The 19,975-nt window shown below is 40.5% G+C and overlaps 1 protein-coding gene and 1 pseudogene across 1 annotated transcript; one reads left to right on the top strand and one right to left on the bottom strand.

Moving 5' to 3' along the window:
- Positions 1-3,496: 3,496 nt before the first annotated feature.
- Positions 3,497-9,631, bottom strand: LOC133061042 (pre-mRNA-splicing factor SYF2-like; annotated as a pseudogene).
- A 795-nt stretch (positions 9,632-10,426) lies between these two features.
- On the top strand, positions 10,427-15,645 carry SYF2 (SYF2 pre-mRNA splicing factor). The gene is made up of 7 exons (XM_061148234.1): positions 10,427-10,496; positions 10,716-10,826; positions 12,298-12,423; positions 12,835-12,952; positions 13,265-13,355; positions 14,462-14,560; positions 15,332-15,645. Exons 1-7 carry the CDS (start codon positions 10,470-10,472, stop codon positions 15,495-15,497), a joined length of 738 nt encoding a protein of 245 aa, XP_061004217.1. The 5' UTR covers positions 10,427-10,469; the 3' UTR covers positions 15,498-15,645.
- The last annotated feature ends 4,330 nt before the right edge of the window (positions 15,646-19,975 follow it).

Below are 19,975 nucleotides of genomic sequence, written 5' to 3'. Positions count from 1 at the left end.
ATAATCAATCTGATTTCAGTATTGACTATCTGGTGATGTCCATGTATAGAGTCATCTCTTGTGTTGTTGGAAGAGTGTGTTTGCTATGACCAGTGTGTTTGCTGTGACGTGTGTTCTCTCGGCAAAACTCTGTTAGCCTTTGCCCTGCTTCATTCTGTACTCCAAGGCCAAACTTGCCTGTTACTCCAGGTATTTCTTGACTTCCTACTTTTGCATTCGAGTTCCCTATGATGAAAAGGACATGTTTGTTTGGTGCTAGTTCTAGAAGGTCTTGTAGAAGCTCTAGAAGGTCTTGTAGATCTTCATAGAACTGTTCAGCTTCTTTGGCATTAATGGTTGGGCCATAGATTTGGGTTACTGTGATATTGAGTGGTTTGCTTTGGAAATGAACAGAGATCATTCTGTCATTTTTGAGATTGTACCCAAGTACTGCATTTCAGACTTTTGTTGACTTTGAGGGCTACTCCATTTCTTTTAAGGGATTCTTGCCCACAGTAGTAGATACAGTGATCATCTGAATTAAATTTGCCCATTCCAGTCCATTTCAGTTCACTGATGGCTAAAATGTCAGTCTTCACTCTTGCCATTTCCTTTCGACCACTTCCAATTTGCCTTGATTCATGGACCTAACATTCCAGGTTCCTATGCAATGTTGTTCTTTACAACATCGGACTTCCACCACCAGAGCCATCCACAACTGGGCATTGTTTTCACTTTGGCTCAGCCTCTTCATTCCTTCTGGAGCTATTTCTCTGCTCTTCTCCAGTAGCATCTTGGGCACTTTTGGACCTGGGGAGTTCATCTTTCAGTGTGATATCTTTTTGCCTTTTCATACTGTTTGTGGGGTTCTCAAGGCAAGAATACTTAAGTGGATTGCCATTCTCTTCTCCAGTGGACCACATTTTGTCAGAACTCTCCACCATGACCCAAATATCTTGGCTTATTTTCTTTTTAGTATCCAGTATGCTGAAAAGAGGGCTTTCCTGGTGGCTCAGATGGTAAAGAATCTGCCTGTAATTCAGGAGACCTGGGTTGGATCCCTGGGTAGGGAAGATCTCATAGAGAAGGATATGGCTATCCACTCCAGTATTCTTGCTTGGAGAATTCTGTGGACAGAAAAGCCTGGTGGGCTACAGTCCATGGGGTCACAAAGAGTTAGACACTACTGAGTGACTAATACTCCTAACTCCTAATGCTGAAAATAATATACTTTCTCCATTTTTTCATAATCATCCCATGAAATCCTGTCAGTCTTTAACTTGACCTTGTTTGGGTGTGGCCATGACTACTGTGTTCAGTCTCTCTAAGGTTTATAACAAAAGATAACTGCATATTCCCAGACTGTCATTGCGTAAGTGGGATGCAGTTGCCTAGGTGTGATAAACCATGTCATTATAACCTGTGGACAAATAGCAAGCAGGTGCTGACAGTGAGAAATTGTACTAAGAGACTAGATTCAGTGCTGTCCAATATAAAGGAGAGCCTAATGAAAAAGATTAAAGAGGTCAATTCATTTTTTATCCCAATATATTTAAAAACATTTCAACATTTAATGTAAAAAGAGGTGATATCCTACCTTTTTTTGGTGAGGTGGTGTGACTCAGTGTGTATTTTACACTTAAAACACACCTCAGTTTGCCCTAGCCACATTTCAACTGGTAGCTAGTCACATGTGGTAGATGGCTACTGTGCCTATGAAAAAAAGCACAGCCCTAGATATTAGGTTCAGGTCTGTAATACTGTTGTTGTTTAGTCACTAACTCATGTCCAACTCTTTGGTGACCCCATGGACTGTAGCCCACCAGGCTCCATTGTCCATAGGATTTCCCAGGCAAGAATACTGGAGTAGGTTGCCATTTCCTTCTCCAGGGGATCTTCCCAATCCAGAGATGGAACCCACATCTCCTGCATTGGCAGGTGGGTTCTTGACCTCTGAGCCAGCAGGGAAGTGCTGGAGTCCAGCCCCAGCAGGATCCAGGGGAATCCTCAGGATGAGCGGCATCGGCGAGAGCAGACAGACAGACACATACACACACAGACGTTGCGTAGAAGAGGTAGCTTTTTTTTTTTTTTTTATTTTTAGGATAGCTCAGTTTTTATAGAATGAATGTTACCTCCCCCTTAAGTCACCACATATTACATCAGATATTGGTTTGTGCTTCCGTCAATATTTTATTCCCCATGTTTTTCCCCTAAGCATTCATCTAGAACGTTTCCAATTACAGGGTTTATAGTTAAATATCCCGTACATAATCTTCTCGCCTCAATGGCCTAACATTCTCACTCTAACACTTATCAAGCTTACCTAGTAAAATAAAACTTGTTCTTATGAGGGCTCACTTTTCACTATTTCCTTATGGAGTCCTTTCTGAAATTTTTCTGTCTTTCAGGCAGATTGCTATACATTTGTCTTTGACCTCTTCTACTGTGTACAGTGGCTCTTTGTCCTTTGCCCACTGTTGGATTCTATCCTTGGCCTACTCCTTTAACCTCTGTTGCCGGTTTCCTCCATTCTGCCTTTAACTATCATCTACTAACTGAGCATTAGCAATTTTCTGAACTCCAGTTTGCAATGCTTGCCTCAGTTCTTCAAAATGAACCTTTCCTATACTGAGCTTATTACAGTGTTGCCTGTTTGAATTAGTGGCTTTCATCATGCACCCAGTCACCTTCAAAGAGTAGTCTTCAGATCATACTAACATCTGATTTTTGGTTGGCTATTGGGAGTGCTTTTCCCCTCTGTAGAAATCCTATTTGTCTTTTAAACCCAGGTCAGTATCATGTCTATGAAACCTATTAATTTTTTCCTCACCTCCTTTTCCCTTAATTGAAATGTATTAAATGTTTCTTTGAAAATACTGGAGAACAAAAAACTGTCATTTCATTACTCTTGATAAGATTGGGCTGCATGGGTGTGCATTTGTGTCAAATTAAGCTAAAAAATAAGTCTAAGTAAAATTACGACTTCTATTCCCATTCTCCAGAGGCAATCACTGTAAATAGTATGATGTACATCCTGGATTTTTTTTTATGCCTGGACAAACCCCTCTTTATATAGATAAGAGCATCTTTTCAATGTAGATCTATCTCATTCTTTTTTTTTTAATCTCATTCTTTAATTGTATGAATGTACCATAGTGTTACAATTTCCCTATTCACAGTACATTGAATATACCTTTATTAATAGCACTTATATAGCCATCTATATAAGTCCATCATTAGCTAAATCATATTTTCCTACTCATTTATCCGTAAGCATTGCCCAATTTACTGATCTCAATCCTAGTTAATGTTTTTATTCACATGACATGGAATACGTAATTTTCACTTTCATGGGATACTCCTGACTTAAGTCTTCTGTCCTCTGTTTCCCATGTGTGTGTATGTATAATTACTACTAAAATCAAATATCCTAAAACCAGTTGAAATAAGGTTAGAATTCCAGTTAACCTTTAAAAAAATGGATTGTATTATATATATTTTAATAATTCTTTGACAAAGTATTTTAACTTACATTCTTCCAAGGAATATTTGCTTTTTGAAGGATGGTTTATTTACAAAATGCCATTGGAGAATCAGTCTCCTACCCTCTATGCTTGCCCCATACAGGCACCTGGGCCATGGGGTAGAATATGAGACAGGCAAGAGCTTGTTAACTGACTGCTCTGGGCAGATGAGGGGATGGGGAAAGTTAAGGTGAATTTCCAGTAGGAATTTCCATTGCCTTTCTTTCACTACCTACTATAGCTTACAAGAAGAATTAGTGCCAATTTAGCATCTGAAGCTCCCAAGTTGAACTTTAGGTCAAGTCAAACAAGACAAATTTCATCATGATGATGACTTGGGTTTGTATCTAAGAATTTTAAGCCTAGCAGAGTACACACATTAAGTACACACCTAAAACACAGAAATGCAAGACAGATTTTTCTGAAACAAGTGAATAAATATGTAAGTATGAAAATACAGTCATTTGTAGAACACATCATTACAAGTTATAAAAGGGAAGTGTTCTGATTTTCTGGTACAATTTGGCAGTCAAAACAGTTCCTGAAGGAGATTAGACAGCTGTTCCCTCTTTCTAAGTTAATTTCAGCTATGTATTTCCCATAGAATCTTTCTGCCTTGTTGAATTTAGCATTCCTTTCATTAATGTACAATGATGTCTCACCAGCTATATTTGTTTCATTTTTCAGTTCTGTAGAAACATATACAGAATCCAAAGCTGCTTGCTTTTTTGTTCTGAGTTAAGACTGAAAGCAATATATTTAGAAAAGTACCCTGGCAAGGATATAGGTCCAGTGAGCATTGTTCTTGCAGTTTACTTTAAGTTAACAGTACCATCAAATGTGAAAGAGGAGAGTGAAAAAGTTGGCTTAAAGCTCAACATTCAGAAAACAAAGATCATGACATCTGGTCCCATCACTTCATGGAAAAGAGATGGAGAAACAGTGGAAACACTGGCAGACTTTAATTTTTTGGGCTCCAAAATCACTGCAGATGGTAATTGCAGCCATGAAATTAAAAGTTACTTACTCTTTGGGAGAAAAGTTATGACCAACCTAGACAGCATATTAAAAAGCAAAGACATTACTTTGCCAACAAATGCCCATCTAGTCAAGGCTATGGTTTTTCCAGTAGTCATGTATGAATGTGAGAACTGGACTATAAAGAAAGCTGAGCATGGAAGAATTGATGCTTTTGAATTGTGGTGTTAGAGAAGACTCCTGAGAGTCCCTTGGACTGCAAGGAGATCCAACCAGTCCATCCTAAAGGGAATCAGTCCTGGGTGTTCATTGGAAGGACTTATATTGAAGCTGAAGCTCCAATACTTTGGCCACCTGTTGTGAAGAGCTGACTCATTTGAAAAGACCCTGATGCTGGGAAAGATTGAAGGCAGGAGGAGAAGGGGATGACAGAGGATGAGATGGTTGGATGGCATCACTGACTCAATGGACATGAATTTGAGTAAACTCCAGGAGTTGGTGATGGACAGAGAGGCCTGGCGTGCTGTGATTCATGGGGTCGCAAAGAGTTGGACACGGACTGAGCGAGTGAACTGAACTGAACCATCAAATGACCTGATCTGAAATTTGGGAACCTGGGTTCAGGTTGAAATATGGGAGCAGTGATACATTATTTTAGAATTTTTATGCATATGCTATAGATTCTGCCTAATAATTACACCATTCAAAACACTTAAATGTGGTAGAGGATGGGACAATTCTTCAAACTAATAATTCAAATGTTATTTCTTAATTCAAATGTTCTTTGATTTCTAGCCAATTAATTTTATTAGGCATGAAATCAGTACTAAAACTTCAGGCTACATTTGTAGTACTTGCTGCTTTTCCAAGTCTATGACCATCCTATCAATTTCTTCTGTGGAAGGCACATATGTTCTATGAAGAAGCCTACTAGAAGTTGGGTGGAATGCCTCTCCACTGAAAAAGTGAATTGCTGAGTAACATGAAAAAAGATTCTGTACCATAGCACATGGAACTCTGTTTAATGTTATGTGGCAGCCTGGACGGGAGAGGAGTTTAGGGGAGAATGGTTACATGTATATTTATGGTAAAATCCTTTCGTTGTTCACCTGAAATTATCACAACGTTATTTGTTAATTGTCTATATTCAAATACAAAATAAAGTTAAAAAAAGATCCTATACCTTTTGAACTGGACAGTTGTCAGTGGTCAAAAGTGGAAAGCTTAGGGATTATATTTGATTTCAAAGAAATAGAATTCAGACTTAAGAAATTCCTATTCCAGAGCCCAAATGAGTTAGCTGAGGACCACGGGTTAATGGACTTAACCAAGTTCATACGGTGAGAGATCTTGAGTAAGATGCTCTGCTTAGTGCAATTTACAGCCCTCTCCACTCTACTGCACTATCTCTATTAAAACAGGTTTGATCTTTAGCACGTGCATGCGTGCTAAGTTGCTTCAGTCATGTCCAACTCTGCAACCCTATGGGCTGTAGCCCACCAGAATCCTCTGTGGGATTCTCCAGGCAAGAATACTGTAGTGGGTTGCCATGCCTTCCTCCAGGGGATCTTCCAACCCAGGGATTGAACTCACATCTCTTACATTTCCTGCATTGGCAGGCAGGTTCTTTATCACTAGACCCACCTCAGAAGTACCTGTCTTACATAATTAAGGAGTGCAGTTTAGCATTGCTTACTGCACATAATAGAAAGTATTACTGTGTCCCTTGCCTTTGGAATGTGTAATAACAACAGTAATAATCATGATAATAAATAATAGCCAGTACAAATACAGTGCCTTCTGTATGCCAAGCACTGATCTAATGCGTTGTATGAATTTATTTTTTTATAATTTATTTAATCTTTCTTTGCTCAGCCTATGAAGTGAGAGGGCACTGTTGTAATTCCCTGTATACAGATGAGGAAAGAGAAAAATCTTGTGACACAGCTAGTAAGTGGTGGAGACAGGACTCAAGGCCAGGAAGCAAAGCTCCAGGATCAGTACTCTTATATTCAAGGCCTTCCAGTAACATAGAAAACCTACGCTTTTAAAAGACATTGACTTACTGCTTTTCTCTCAAGTCTCTCATATGTTTCTATGTCAGGTCTGATCTGTTTAGTCAACCTATGATACTGGTGTAATTGGGCAGCAGCATAATCTGAAGAAAATGGGATGCAGACTATTTTAGATGTTGGATATGATTAGACTTCTTAAATGGGCTGTTAATAGGCCCAATCAGTAAAGTTAAAGTCATTTTTATCTGAAAATCCAAGATCAGGATTTTCCTCCTCTTTTTCCTCTTCCATCTTTCTACATCTTCTGCACTGATCTCTAGCAACTTTACTTCCTCATAATCTTCCCCTCTTGCTGCACATTCCTAAAATGAGGGGGAAAAACATTAACTTTATTGCCTTTTATATTTCCTTGATTCATATGAAAAACCTGAAGACTGCTATCAAGCCAGTAAAATGGCCAATTTACAAAAATTGTGGAATTTGCTGTGCAATGATCTGAAAGAAGTAATATATCTATAACACTGACACCAAAAATAACTGTGGGGGGAACATTAAGTGTCCATCAAAATCCTTTTTCTCCTCCTTTCTGACCTCATGGCCGCCCAGTTCTCAATGTCCCTTGCAGCTGGATCAGGCCATGTGGCTTAGGCTGCTCAACTGGGAACTGATACCTGAAAGCCTCATGGGCTTTGTCTTTGTTGTTGTTTAGTTGTTAAGTCGTGTCCAACTCTTTTGTGACCCTGTGGACTGTGGCCTCCCAGTCTCTTCTGTCCAAGGGATTTCCAGGCAAGAATACAGGAGTGGGTTGTCATTTCCTTCTTGAGGGGATCTGCCCAACCCCGGGGTTGAACCCAAGTCTCCTGCAATGGCAGGCGGATTCTTTACTGCTGAGCCACCAGGGAAGTCTGAGCTTTATCTTTTCTTATCATTGGAGCTTTTGTTACTGTAGCTTAACCTTTTGCCAATATCCATTATGTGGCTCTAACTATGTGCCAGCAGTGTTGTAAATGTTTTATATATTTTATTCTAACAACTCTGAGGTAGAGGTGAGGAAACCAAAGCTGGACTGCTTAATGCTTAACTATGATACCATTCTCTACACTGCTGCAACATAGCACTAATATTTGAATCCGCAGCTAATGTAGATGGCAGAAGTGCCCTTAGTTTTTCCTTTTCTTCTTTCTGCAACTGCCATTCCAAACAAACTTTTTTAACTTCCCAGTTTGCAGGTTATTTAAGTCTTTTATGTCTTCCACAACTTCCTGGTGATTTAATTTTCAAGCTTCATTCTACTACAGGACACAAAATTTTCAGCAGAGGTATGGAAACAAATCCAAATAGATGTTACCTCTCTTCTTGTATGGTTCAGTTCAGTTCAGTCGCTCAGTCATGTCCGACTCTTTGCGACCCCATGAATCACAGCACGCCAGTCCTCCCTGTCCATCACAAACTCCCGGAGTTTACTCAAACTCATGTCCATCGAGTTGGTGATGCCATCCGGCCATCTCATCCTCTGTTGTCCCCTTCTCCTCCTGCCCCCAATCCCTCCCAGCATCAGGGTCTTTTCCAAGGAGTCAACTTTTTGCATGAGGTGGCCAAAGTACTGGAGTTTCAGCTTCAGCATCAGTCCTTCCAATGAACACCCAGGACTGATCTCCTTTAGGATGGACTGGTTGGATCTCCTTGCAGTCCAAGGGACTCTCAAGAGCCTCCTCCAACACCACAGTTCAAAAGCATCAATTTTTCGGCGCTCAGCTTTCTTCACACTTCAACTCTCACATCCATACATGACCACTGGAAAAACCATGGCCTTGACCAGACGGACCTTTGTTGGCAAAGTAATGTCTCTGCTTTTTATTATGCTGTCTAGGTTGGTCATAACTTTCCTTCCAAGGAGTAAGCGTCTTTTAATTTCATGGCTGCAATAACCATCTGCAGTGATTTTGGAGGCCAAAAAAATGAAGTCTGCCACTGTTTCCACTGTCTCCCCATCTATTTCCCATGAGGTGATGGAACCAGATGCCATGATCTTAGTTTTCTGAATGTTGAGCTTTAAGCCAACTTTTTCACTCTCTTCTTTCACTTTCATCAAGAGGCTTTTTATTTCCTCTTCACTTTCTGCCTTAAGGGTGGTGTCATCTGCATATCTGAGGTTATTGATATTTCTCCTGGCAATCTTGATTCCAGCTAGTGCTTCTTCCAGCCTAGCGTTTCTCATGATGTACTCTGCATATAAGTTAAATAAGCAGGGTGACAATATACAGCCTTGACATACTCCTTTTTTTATTTGGGACCAGTCTGTTGTTCCATGTCCGGTTCTAACTGTTGCTTCCTTACCTGCATATAGGTTTCTCAAGAGGCAGGTCAGGTGGTCTGGTAGTCCCATCTCTTTCCCAAAAGGAGGGGAGCCCCAGGAGAATTGTGTGTGTGTGCGCCCTAGAAGAATTGTGTGTGTGTGTGTGTGTGTGTGTGTGTGTGTGTGTGTAATGGGGAGATTTCATGTAAGGAGAAGAGATCAGGTAAACACCCATACCTATACTGTGAAGTATTATTTTACTGCCTTCAAGGAACCACATGGTAAAGATGGAAAGAGCAATAATTTGGGAATAAGAAAGTCTGAGAAATATACTGATTTGACTACTCCCTTTCATACTGTTCATGGGGTTCTCAAAGCAAGAATACTGAAGTGGTTTGCCAGTCCCTTCTCCAGTGGACCACATTTTGTCAGAACTCTCCACCATGACCCGTCCCTCTTGGGTGGCCCTACATGGCATGGCTCAGAGTTTCATTGAATTAGACAAGGCTGTGGCCCATGTGATCAGACTGGTTAGTTTTCTTTGATTATGGTTTTCAGTCTCTCTGCCCTCTGATGGAGAAGGATAAGAGGCTAATGGAAGCTTCCTGATGGGAGAGACTGACTGAGGGGGAAACTGGGTCTTGTTCTCATAGGCAGGGCCATGCTCAGTAAATCTTTAATCCAATTTTCTGTTGATGGGCGGGGCTGTGCTCCCTCCCTGTTTTTTGACCTGCGGCCAAACTATGGTGGAAGTAAGGAAGATAATAGCGACCTCCTTCAAAAGGCCCCATGCAGGCACTGCTGCACTCAGTGCCCCCAACCCCGCAGCAGGCCATTGTCGACCCACGCCTCTGCCAGAAACTCCTGGACACTCAAGGGCAAGGCTGGGTCAGTCTCTCGTGGGGTCACTGCTCCTTTCTCCTGGGTCCTGGTGCACACAAGGTTTTGTTTGTGCCCTCCAAGAGTCTGTTTTCCAGTCCTGTGTAAGTTCTGGTGGCTCTCTGGTGGGGTTAATGGTAACTTCCTACTTCTGGTAGGTAAAGACCTACTTCTGCTTTATTGGCTACACCAAAGCCTTTGATTGTGTGGACCACAACAAACTGGAAAATTCTTAAAAAGATGGGAATACCAAACCACCTGACCTGCCTCCCATCGATTTACAACACCGTTGGGGGGAAAAGAAAAATTAAACAAACTTGAAAAATCTCTTACATAAATTGAAGAGAATGAAAACGGTGCCATACGACAGTGCTAAGGGTGTACGCGAGACAAGGTAGTCAGGGGAAGACCTGCCTTGGAGGAGGTGACACAGTCCAAGCGCTGCAGGGAAAACACTTTCCGCTTAAGGGTGAGGTACACAGTTGAGGTAACTTTCCACAAGGTTCCCCTACCTTGGCTCTGCTCCCCCACCCACCGGCTACCGAAATCCTCCAGGCTCGTCCCCGCCGCGCCCCTCCAGCCCCGCCTCCCGCCTCTAGGCCTTTTGCGGCTGCGCAATACTCTGCCCAATTGAAAATGTCTCACTGCCAAAAAGGGCAGGGATTGGTCCTAAATGCCTGAGGCTGCCGGAAGAGGCGGGGCTTATGGTAGGCTATTATTATATATTACCCGGCAGTCCAAAGGTCGGCGGAAGTGCTGGGTGTTGTTTCCGGAAGTGAGCAAGGAAAGCTTGAGATGGCGGCTGTGACTCTTGCTGAGAAGGTACGTGCTGGGTTCTACCCAGGGTTCTTAGTTGGGGAAGGTTCTGAACGCAGCAGGGACGGAAAGTGGAGGAAGTGCTTGTGTGCTGCGTCAGGAAGGCGCAGATAATGTGGGGCCTGGATCGGCGATGAGCGCCTGGGCCGGCCCGCGGGGGCTCACCTGGGCTGACCGGGGAGAAGCCGAACCGGCCCTTACTTCAGCCTCTCCTCCGCCATATAGGTTCCGGTGGGTGGAGCAGAGGAGCCGCAGCCTCCCGCAGGAGCCGAGGAGCTGGCCGCCCTGAAGCGCGAACAGAGACTGCGCAAATTCCGGGAGCTGCACCTGAAGCGGGTGAGTTGTCCCGGAGGCCACCTGACACTTGTCACCTGGACAGGCCCGTGCAAGTTTGTGGAGGGAAGAGGAAGGCGCACCTGTGCGTGTGACAGATAGGCAGAGCTGGATGAAAGTTCTGTCCCGGTTGTTCTCAACCTGGCAGCACATTGGAGTCACATTTGGAAACGGACATGCTTTCTCCAAACCTTTTTTCGAGTTTGCCAGGGGGGGTGGGGGTGGTGGTCTCTCACTAACAGCCTCTTTGCAGTATGACTCCAGTGAACTCTTCCAAACAGAGTGAACACATGCAAAGTAAAGGAATTCATATCAGGGATAAGAGTACAGCAAACAGCTGCCTGCAGTTGGAGCCAAGAAACAAAAAAGCCGCTCTTGACTGTTTCAACTCAAAGCGTCCTAACTGATAGCTTGGCCATGGTTTCACAAAATCCTCACCCACACTCAGACTACCACAGTGTGACAAAAGCAAAGCTGTACAGACCACAGAAATGACCACACAGCACCGTCTTCTGGTAACACCAGCGATAAATGCAGCACTAGCCTCACTCCCTTACTCCTGCCTCCTGTATAAGAACTGAAGTATGTTCATAAAAACAGTCATAGTATGCCTGACTTTCTGACCCTGCCTAAGCCAGAGCTTCCTTGAACCTCTTCCTCCAGTCACCTGATACAGACTCAAATTCTATAAGTAGCTCCTCCTAACACCTTTTCACTGAAATGTCTCCAGTTCCCCATGGTTTGCTCTTTCCTTCAGTGTAGCAGATTTAGCTTTGACCACATGTGTGTTCTTGGTGTCTGGATGGCAGGAATGACACGTTGAGAGAAGTCTGTTTCTTTACCCAGAAAAATTTGATACAGCATTAAACACACATATTTACTTGGAGGGCCTGTGTAAAGAACATGGGGTTGGATATTAAGAGACGCATCTTCCTGGACTAACTGCCTCCAGCCTGTGACCCAACAAACATCTAACTTAAGTTGTCCCTGAGATAGTGTGCTTGTTTTGGTTTATGTAGTTAAGTTTATTTTAAAACAGACTACTCTTCATTCAGTAATTTAAATGGGGAGTGCCTTTCATTTACCATAACTTAAACTGCTAAAATATGTAAAGAGCAGGAGTAGTTCGGAAAGGTTAGAGATACTATGATAGGTATTAAAGCGCCAGCCTCAAATTGAGTCTTCTTCCTTGAATTAGTCAGGATTAAAAGGGAATTGAAAGTAGAATATTTTTTTCATAATGTGAGACATTAACCCCCAGGCATCTGGAATAGCACACCAGTACAGCTCAACACATTTCTTCACTGTATACAAATGTAAGACCTTGCTTAAAATCCTTTGATGGTTCTCTTGCTTTTAGGATAAATGGAGTCCCTTGTTAATGTGTCTACTTGGCCTTCTTTAAAGTGAAAGAAATTTGTTTGGATTTATTTTTATGTTTCAGCCAACAACCTTTTTGTGTTTATGATTTTAGAATGAAGCTCGTAAATTAAATCACCAGGAAGTTGTTGAAGAAGATAAAAGACTTAAGTTACCTGCAAATTGGGAAGCCAAAAAAGCGCGTTTGGAATGGGAACTACAGGAAGAAGAAAAGAAAAAGGTTAGGAACTGCTCTGTTGTCTTCATAAGTGGTCTATTCTATTGTATTGAGACAGTAAAAAAAAAAGCTGTTTATCAGCTGCAACACTTTGGGCAATTAATTTAATCTCCCTGTGATTGTGTTTTCTCATCTGTAAAATGGGATCTGTAATAATTAGTTGAGTTAATTATGAATTAAATGAGTCAGTGCATTTGGAACATTTAAAAGCAGGTCTGACACTGGATAAATGTTGAATAATTATTATTTTTTAGATTGATGTATTCACTTATTATATACAATAGCAGATAACCAAATTTCTCCTTCACATAGTAATGGTTATTTTAAATATATTGCTTCATATTCACTTAAAATAGATCAAATAATTGCTTGTATCATAAGGGCAAGCATTAGCTTTTTTCCCTTTCTTTTTAGGAATGTGCAGCAAGAGGGGAAGACTATGAGAAAGTGAAGTTGCTAGAAATCAGTGCAGAAGATGCAGAAAGATGGGAGAGAAAAAAGAGGAGGAAAAACCCTGACCTGGGATTTTCAGGTAAGACTGACCTTTACAGGCCTCTGAGATAAGCATGCCTTCAGTGTTTCTGGCTTTAAGAAAGGATATGCCCCTTCGTGGAATATTCCCTAAGAGACTTACTCCTAAGAAAAATACAAATATATCACATATGGCAGAAGTGAAAAAAGCTCTACTTGAATCAGCAGGATATGTTTATTCAGTATGCTAAAATTAAAGCCTCTTGGGGCAGGATCTTCAGGATAGAGGCTATGCTAATAATTTTGATTTTTCTGTGAATAGTAATGACCAAATAAGGTAGTATATCATTTCCAATTCTTGTTTTATTTTTAGATTATGCTGCTGCCCAGCTTCGCCAGTATCATCGACTGACCAAACAGATCAAACCAGACATGGAAACATACGAGAGACTGAGAGAAAAGCAGTAAGTTGACAGGATTAATGCAAGTCCTGTTTTCATCCTGAAGTGATACTGATGTATTAAAACTTCTGTGTGTACATAAACATATATACGTAAGTACACACATTGTAGTGCTTAGGTATGGATTGTCAATAGCAAATTTTGTTGTTGTTGCTGTTTTTTGGCTGTGCCGGGTCTTTGTTGCACGTGGGTTTTCTTAGTGCAAGTGGGAGCTGCTCTCCATTGAAGCTACTCTCCGTTGAGGTGCGTGGGCTTCTCTTGTGGATCACAGGCTCTAGGTGCACAGGCTTCATTCATTGCAACGCTCAGGCTTAGTAGTTGCCGCACACAGGCCCTAGAACATGTGGGCTTCAGTAGTTTCGGGGCATGCGGTTAGTTGCTCTGTGGCATGTGGAATCTTCCTGGACCAGGGATCAAACCTGTGTCCCCTGCATTGGCAGGTAGATTTTTAACCACTGGACCACCAGAGAAATCCTCAACAACTGTGTAAGGATAGTTTCAGGTCTTGATGACACTGTTTACTGCTCGTCCACAGCAGTTAGGCTAACCACATGATTATCTTTCTAGCTGGGCATTCTGCAACTGGGTGTTGAGAGATTATCATAGTCACTCATATTTTGGGACATAGAATGCTTTAGTGCCAGGATAGGTGAACTGCTGTAAAGGACCAGAGAGTAAATATTTTAGGTTTATAGGCTGTCTGGGCTCTGTCACAACTACTCTCTCTGCCCTTGTGGTGTGAAAGCAGCCATAGAGTAGTCACAGACAGATGGGTGGGCTGTGTCCCAGTAAGACTGTTTCTAAAAGCAAGAGGCTGGAATTTGCTGGCCTGCTATAGTGGAAAGAGAACCTGAGGCTGGAAGCAAGTCCTTTAACCTCTGACCCTTGGCTCTTTCATCTGTAGAATGAAGGTGTTGGACTAGGTGATTTCTTAACTTTCATCCTTTACAATTCTGTATCCTCTTTTCTCTTGTTTTTTAAGAAAAGATGAGATAGGATCCCACGGTAAAGATATTTATGTATTTTATCTCTCTTCATGAATGGTAGTTTAGTTTGAAAATGTGGCGCACTTGCAGTGTTACTTCAAGTCCATATTGCTGTCTTTTCAGTGGGGAAGAGTTTTTCCCAACATCCAACAGTCTTCTTCATGGGACACATGTGCCTTCCACGGAGGAAATTGACAGGATGGTCATAGACCTGGAAAAACAGTGAGTACTCCATGCAGCAGCCAGTTCACTAAATGTTTCATGACAAAATGGACATAGGTGCTTAGAATGAATTAAGATAGAGATTCTACATGCTCATTTCTAACCTTGCATCTCTAGTGGTATTGGGGACAGAGAGCAAGTATGAATTGAATCCATTTGATTTGGAATGAAGATGTAAAATATTGATGGAATTGAGTTATTATAATTGAAAATATAATTATTCTCTTTAAAGAAATTGTTCTTACTTCTACTTTAACAACCATGGCACTCTTTGATTTAAAGAAGTATAAATGTTCTAGTAAATTTACCTAAGTATATATTTGTGTTTCTTAATACTGATAGGGTTGTTTTTCCTGATATTGATCAGGCAGAGCAAAATGAATTTAATTTATAGGCGGGCATACACTTCAGTATTAAGATTAGTGTCTAGTACATACTGTGCACTTTGTTCATATTAGCTGTGGTTATTAATATAATTATTAATTATTAATATAATTACTGTTATAAATCATTTCCTTTACTTCATGTATCCAGTTCTGGCAGTGTATCATTGTTCTTTTAGAAGCATTCTGAAGATTTGTTTGTATTTACTGAATTTCATGGTTCATACCCAGGGATGTGCTGTTAATTGGCAGTTTCAACTTCATCTTGATGAAACCTGGGCTCCCCCACCCCAAAGTGTGCTAGTTTAAGTGTACTAATTTCATTTTTTGCCATGTTTTATTAATACCAAAAAGGAAGGCAGTTTTGAAATTTATTTTCTTCTCCCAGAATTGAAAAACGAGACAAATACAGCCGGAGACGTCCTTATAATGATGATGCAGATATTGACTACATTAATGAAAGGAATGCTAAATTCAACAAGAAGGCAGAAAGATTCTATGGGAAATACACAGCTGAAATTAAGCAGAATTTGGAAAGAGGAACAGCTGTCTAATCCCATCAGGAACTGTTTAGAAGCTTGAGACTAGAGAGAAAATTTCTGCTAGCAAATTGAAGTTCTCTTCAGAGTTACATTGTAAACTAGAACTCCGTGTGTGCCCTCCCACCCAGCATTTAAAAATAAATGTTTTTTCTTAAATGTATACTTCATGTATATTTCCACATTTTTTGTGCTTGGATATAAGATATATTTCTTGTAATGTACTTGTTTTGTAAAAATCTACTTTGTATAAATTCTATTATTTTTCTATGTATTTTAAATGTGTATGACTTGAATCTTTGAAGCATTTTGGGTTTAAGGAATGCTGGTAGCATATGTAAATGCCGTCATTGTTACTTTGAGTATTTCAGTGAATTTGATGAAATCTACAACTGGACTCAGGAACCATGTGGGGCTGTAGACTCCATAGCTAAGGATGGGGATGAGGAAGATGCCAGTGGCTACAGGAGGGCAGGAGCAGGCTGTCTCCATGCAGGGCTGCTGAGGACCAAGTTCACGAAGTAGAATTGTGCTCCCGTAAACAGTGACCAGGTACAGTCCCCTTTTCAAAAGGAGATATCTTGTGGAAGAGAATCCCTACTAAACATTTTATCATTTAAAATAAGTATTTGGGGACTTCCCTGGTGGTCCAGTGGTTAAGAGCCTGCCTTCCCGGGTTTAATCCCTGGTTGGGGAACTAAGATCCCATATTTTCAGTCACTTCAGTCGTGTCCGACTCTTTGAGACTCTATATAGACTGTAGCCCGTGAGTCTCCCATGTCTATGGGATTTTCCAGGCGAGAACACTGGAGTGGGTTGCCATTTCCTTCTCCAAGATCCCACATGCCATGGGGCAACTAAGCCCATGCCTTGCAACCGGAGAAACCCACATGCCTCAGCAAAGACTTAAGCACAGTCAATAAATAAAATGAATATTTGTATTCATTTATATTAATGCAGATATACACACACGTGCTTCCATTGCAAACACGGTCAAAATAATACAATGAGTCCTATAATAATTCAGTGCCTGTCTTTAATAATTACTAACATGTCAATCTTTGTTTCATTTCTATCCACTTTCTATAACTCTCATGTTATTTTGAAGCAAATACTAAATGTATAATTTCATCTATAAATATTTCACTATGTATCAAAGATAAAAAAAAGACTACAATGCTATTATCACAGTAATAGTCCTATTTTAATAAAACTAAAGCGTGAAAGATTGGTATAATTTTTTCTGTGTGTTGATAAAAATGCTAAGTACCTAAATAGGACATTCCAAATTAAGAAAAACCTGAAACTCAAGAAAATTTCATAAAAACTTCAGCTTTAATATTTATAATTAGTAACCACCGATGATTATCCCCTTTTAAAATTTATGTAGTACTTTGTATTTCTGCTCTTATTTTATCTTCTAGCATTTAATCTACGTGCAGTTAGGTCTGACCACAGCCTAGATGCTACCTCTGAAAATAAATATATTTTTCTTAATATGTATATTTTTTATTGAAGTATAGTTGACTTACAATGTTTCAGATACACAGCAAGATGATTGAGTTATACACATTTTTGAAATTATTTTCCATTATAGGTTATTACAAGATACTATAATTCTTGCGCTAGACAGTAAACCTGTGTTGCGTGTTGCATATTTATTTTTTAAATACATATATTATTGATACGTATACAAAAGCTTTTCTACTATGCTTAAGAAAGGCTTGAGAAAAAAACATAAAAAAAAAAAAAGATGGAGAAATTGGAAAACTAAATGAAAAGGTAGTACTGAATATGAAATAGGTGAAACAAACTAAAAGATCATCATATAGTCCAGTTGTTTTTAAACATGACTGCTCATTAGAAACATCTGGCTCTCTGGAGGCAAAAAAAAGCAATACCTGGCTATTTGTATTTTTCAAAAACATTTCAAGATAATTCTGATATGCATCTGGATTTTAAAAAGTGATTACAGGTTTTCCTATTAAATCATAGAAGGTGATACAGAGTTCTATTTTTCTGTTGACCAATCATGATACAATGGTGTTAAAACAGTTAATAGCTACATAATCACATTAGTGAAGAATATCAGTTTACACAATCAATAGCCACACGAATTAAAATTGCAAGCCATAATGAGAACACAATTAACAATATAAAATAATTACAATTTGGAGGGTCAAGCAGAGTGATAAGTGAAAGTGCATATGTGTACCTATTTTCATTTGCCCAGCCAGTCTTCATGGTTGGTGCACTTAAATCTATTTACTCTTAAGGTAATTATCGATATGTATAATCCTATTACTGTTTTCTTAATTGTTTTGAGTTTATTTTTTGTAGGTCTTTTCTTCTCTTGGGTTTCCTGTCTATAGAAGTTCCTTTAGCATTTGATGTAAAGCTGGTTTGGTGGTGCTGAATTCTCTTAACTTTTTCTTGTCTGGAAAACTTTTTGATTTCTTCAAATCTGGATGAGAGCCTTGTTGGGTAGAGTGTTCTTGGTTGTAGGTTCTTCCCTTTCATCACTTTAAATATATCATGCCATTCCCTCCTGGCTTGTAGAGTTTATGTTGAGAAATCAGCTGATAGCCTGATGGGAGTTCCCTTGTATGTTATTTGTTTTTCCCTTGTTGTTTTTAATTTTTTATCTTTGTCTTTAATTTTTGTCAGTCTGATTACTGTGTGTCTTGGTGTGTTCCTTCTTGGGTTTATCCTGCCTGGGATTCTCTGTGCTTCCTGGACTTGGTTGACTATTTTCTTTCCCATGTAGGGAAGTTTTTAGTTATTACCTCTTCAAATATTTTCTCAAGTCCTTTCTCTCTCTTTTCTCCTTCTGGGACCCCCTATAATGTGAATGTTGGTGCATTTAATGTTGGTGCAGAGGTGTCTTAGGCTGTCTTCATTTTTTTTTCTTTTTTCTATATTCTGTTCCATGGCAGTGGTTTTCACCATTCTGTCCTCCAGGTTATTTATCTGTTCTTCTTCCTCAGTTATTCTGCTATTGATTGCTTCTAGTGTATTCACCTCTGTTTGTTCTTTAGTTCTTCCAAGTCTTTGGTAAACATGTCTTGTATCTTCTCCGTTGTTTTCCCAAGATCCTGGATTATCTTCACTATCATTATTCTGATTTTTTTTTTTTTTTTTCTGTAAGGTTGCCTATCTCCACTTCATTTAGTGTTTTTCTGAGGTTCTGTGTTGCACTCATCTCCCATGCTAGGGCTTCCCTGGTGGCTCAGATGGTAGTGTCTGCCTGCAATGAGGGAGACCTGGGTTCGATCCCTGGGTTGGGAAGATCTCCCGGAGAAGGAAATAGCAACCCACTCCAGTACTCTTTCCTGGAAAATCCCATGGACAGAGGAGCCTGGTGGGCTACAGCCCATGGGGTTGCAAAGAGTTGGACACGACTGAGCGACTTCACGTCTTTCCCATGCTAGTAAGGCCATGTTTAAAATCTTGCATGCTAGGCTTCAGCCTTATGCACACCAAGAACTTCCAGTTGTCCAAGCTGGATTTAGAAAAGGTGGAGGAACCAGAGATCAAATTGCCAACATTCACTGGGTCACAGGTTCAGTTCAGTTGCTCAGTCAGTCCTCAGTTCAGTCGCTCAGTCGTGTCCAACTCTTTGCAGACCCCATGGACTGCAGCACTCCAGGCCTCCCTGTCCATCACCAACTCCCGGAGTTTACTCAAACTCATGTCCATTGAGTTGGTGATGCCATCCAACTATCTCATCCGCTGTCGTCCCCTTCTCCTCCCACCTTCAATCTTTCCCAGCATCAGGGTCTTATCAAATGAGTCAATTCTTTGCATCAGGTGGTCAAAGTATTGGAGTTTCAGCTTCAGCATCAGTCCTTCCAATGAATATTCAGGACTGATTCCCTTTAGGATGGACTGGTTGGATATCCTTGCAGTCCAAGAGACTCTCAAGAGTCTTCTCCAACACCACAGAGAAAGCAAGGGAATTCCAGAAAAACATCTACCTCTGTTTCATCAACTACACTAAAGCCTTTGACTGTGTGGATCATGACAAACTGTGGAAAGCTCTTGAAGAGATGGGAGTACCAGACCATCTTACCTGTCTCCTGAGAAACCTGTATGTGGGTCAAGAAGCAACATTTACGACTCTGTATGAAACAACTGATTGGTTCAAGATAGAGAAATGAGTACGACAGGGCTGTCTGCAGTCACCCTGTTTGTTTGACCTATATGCTGAGCACATCATGAGAAATGCTAGGCTGGAATCAAGATGCGGGAGAAAGATCAACAATCTCAAAATATGTGGATGATACCATTCTAATGGCAGAAAGTGAAGAGGAAGTAAAGAGCCTCTTGATGAGGGTGAAGCAGGAGAGTGAAAGAGCAGGCTTAAAGCTCAATATTAAAAAACTAAGATCATGGCATCTGGCCCCATTACTTCATGGCAAATAGAAGGGGAAAAGTTCAGAGTAGTGACAGATTTCCTCTTCTTGGCTCTAAAATCACTGTGGATGATGACT

The sequence above is a fragment of the Dama dama genome, chromosome 8 (assembly GCF_033118175.1).
Source record: "Dama dama isolate Ldn47 chromosome 8, ASM3311817v1, whole genome shotgun sequence".
NCBI lineage: Eukaryota > Metazoa > Chordata > Mammalia > Artiodactyla > Cervidae > Dama > Dama dama.
Note: the sequence above shows the minus strand (reverse complement) of the source record. Positions and strands in the feature narration are given on the sequence as shown.

Excerpts from the sequence above, each read along its gene's own strand:
- SYF2 (XM_061148234.1), top strand. The coding sequence starts at position 10,470 with ATGGCGGCTGTGACTCTTGCTGAGAAG. Across the intron at positions 10,827-12,297 it reads GGGAGCTGCACCTGAAGCGG|AATGAAGCTCGTAAATTAAA; the intron begins GTGAGTTGTCCC and ends TTATGATTTTAG. Across the intron at positions 12,424-12,834 it reads AGGAAGAAGAAAAGAAAAAG|GAATGTGCAGCAAGAGGGGA; the intron begins GTTAGGAACTGC and ends CTTTCTTTTTAG.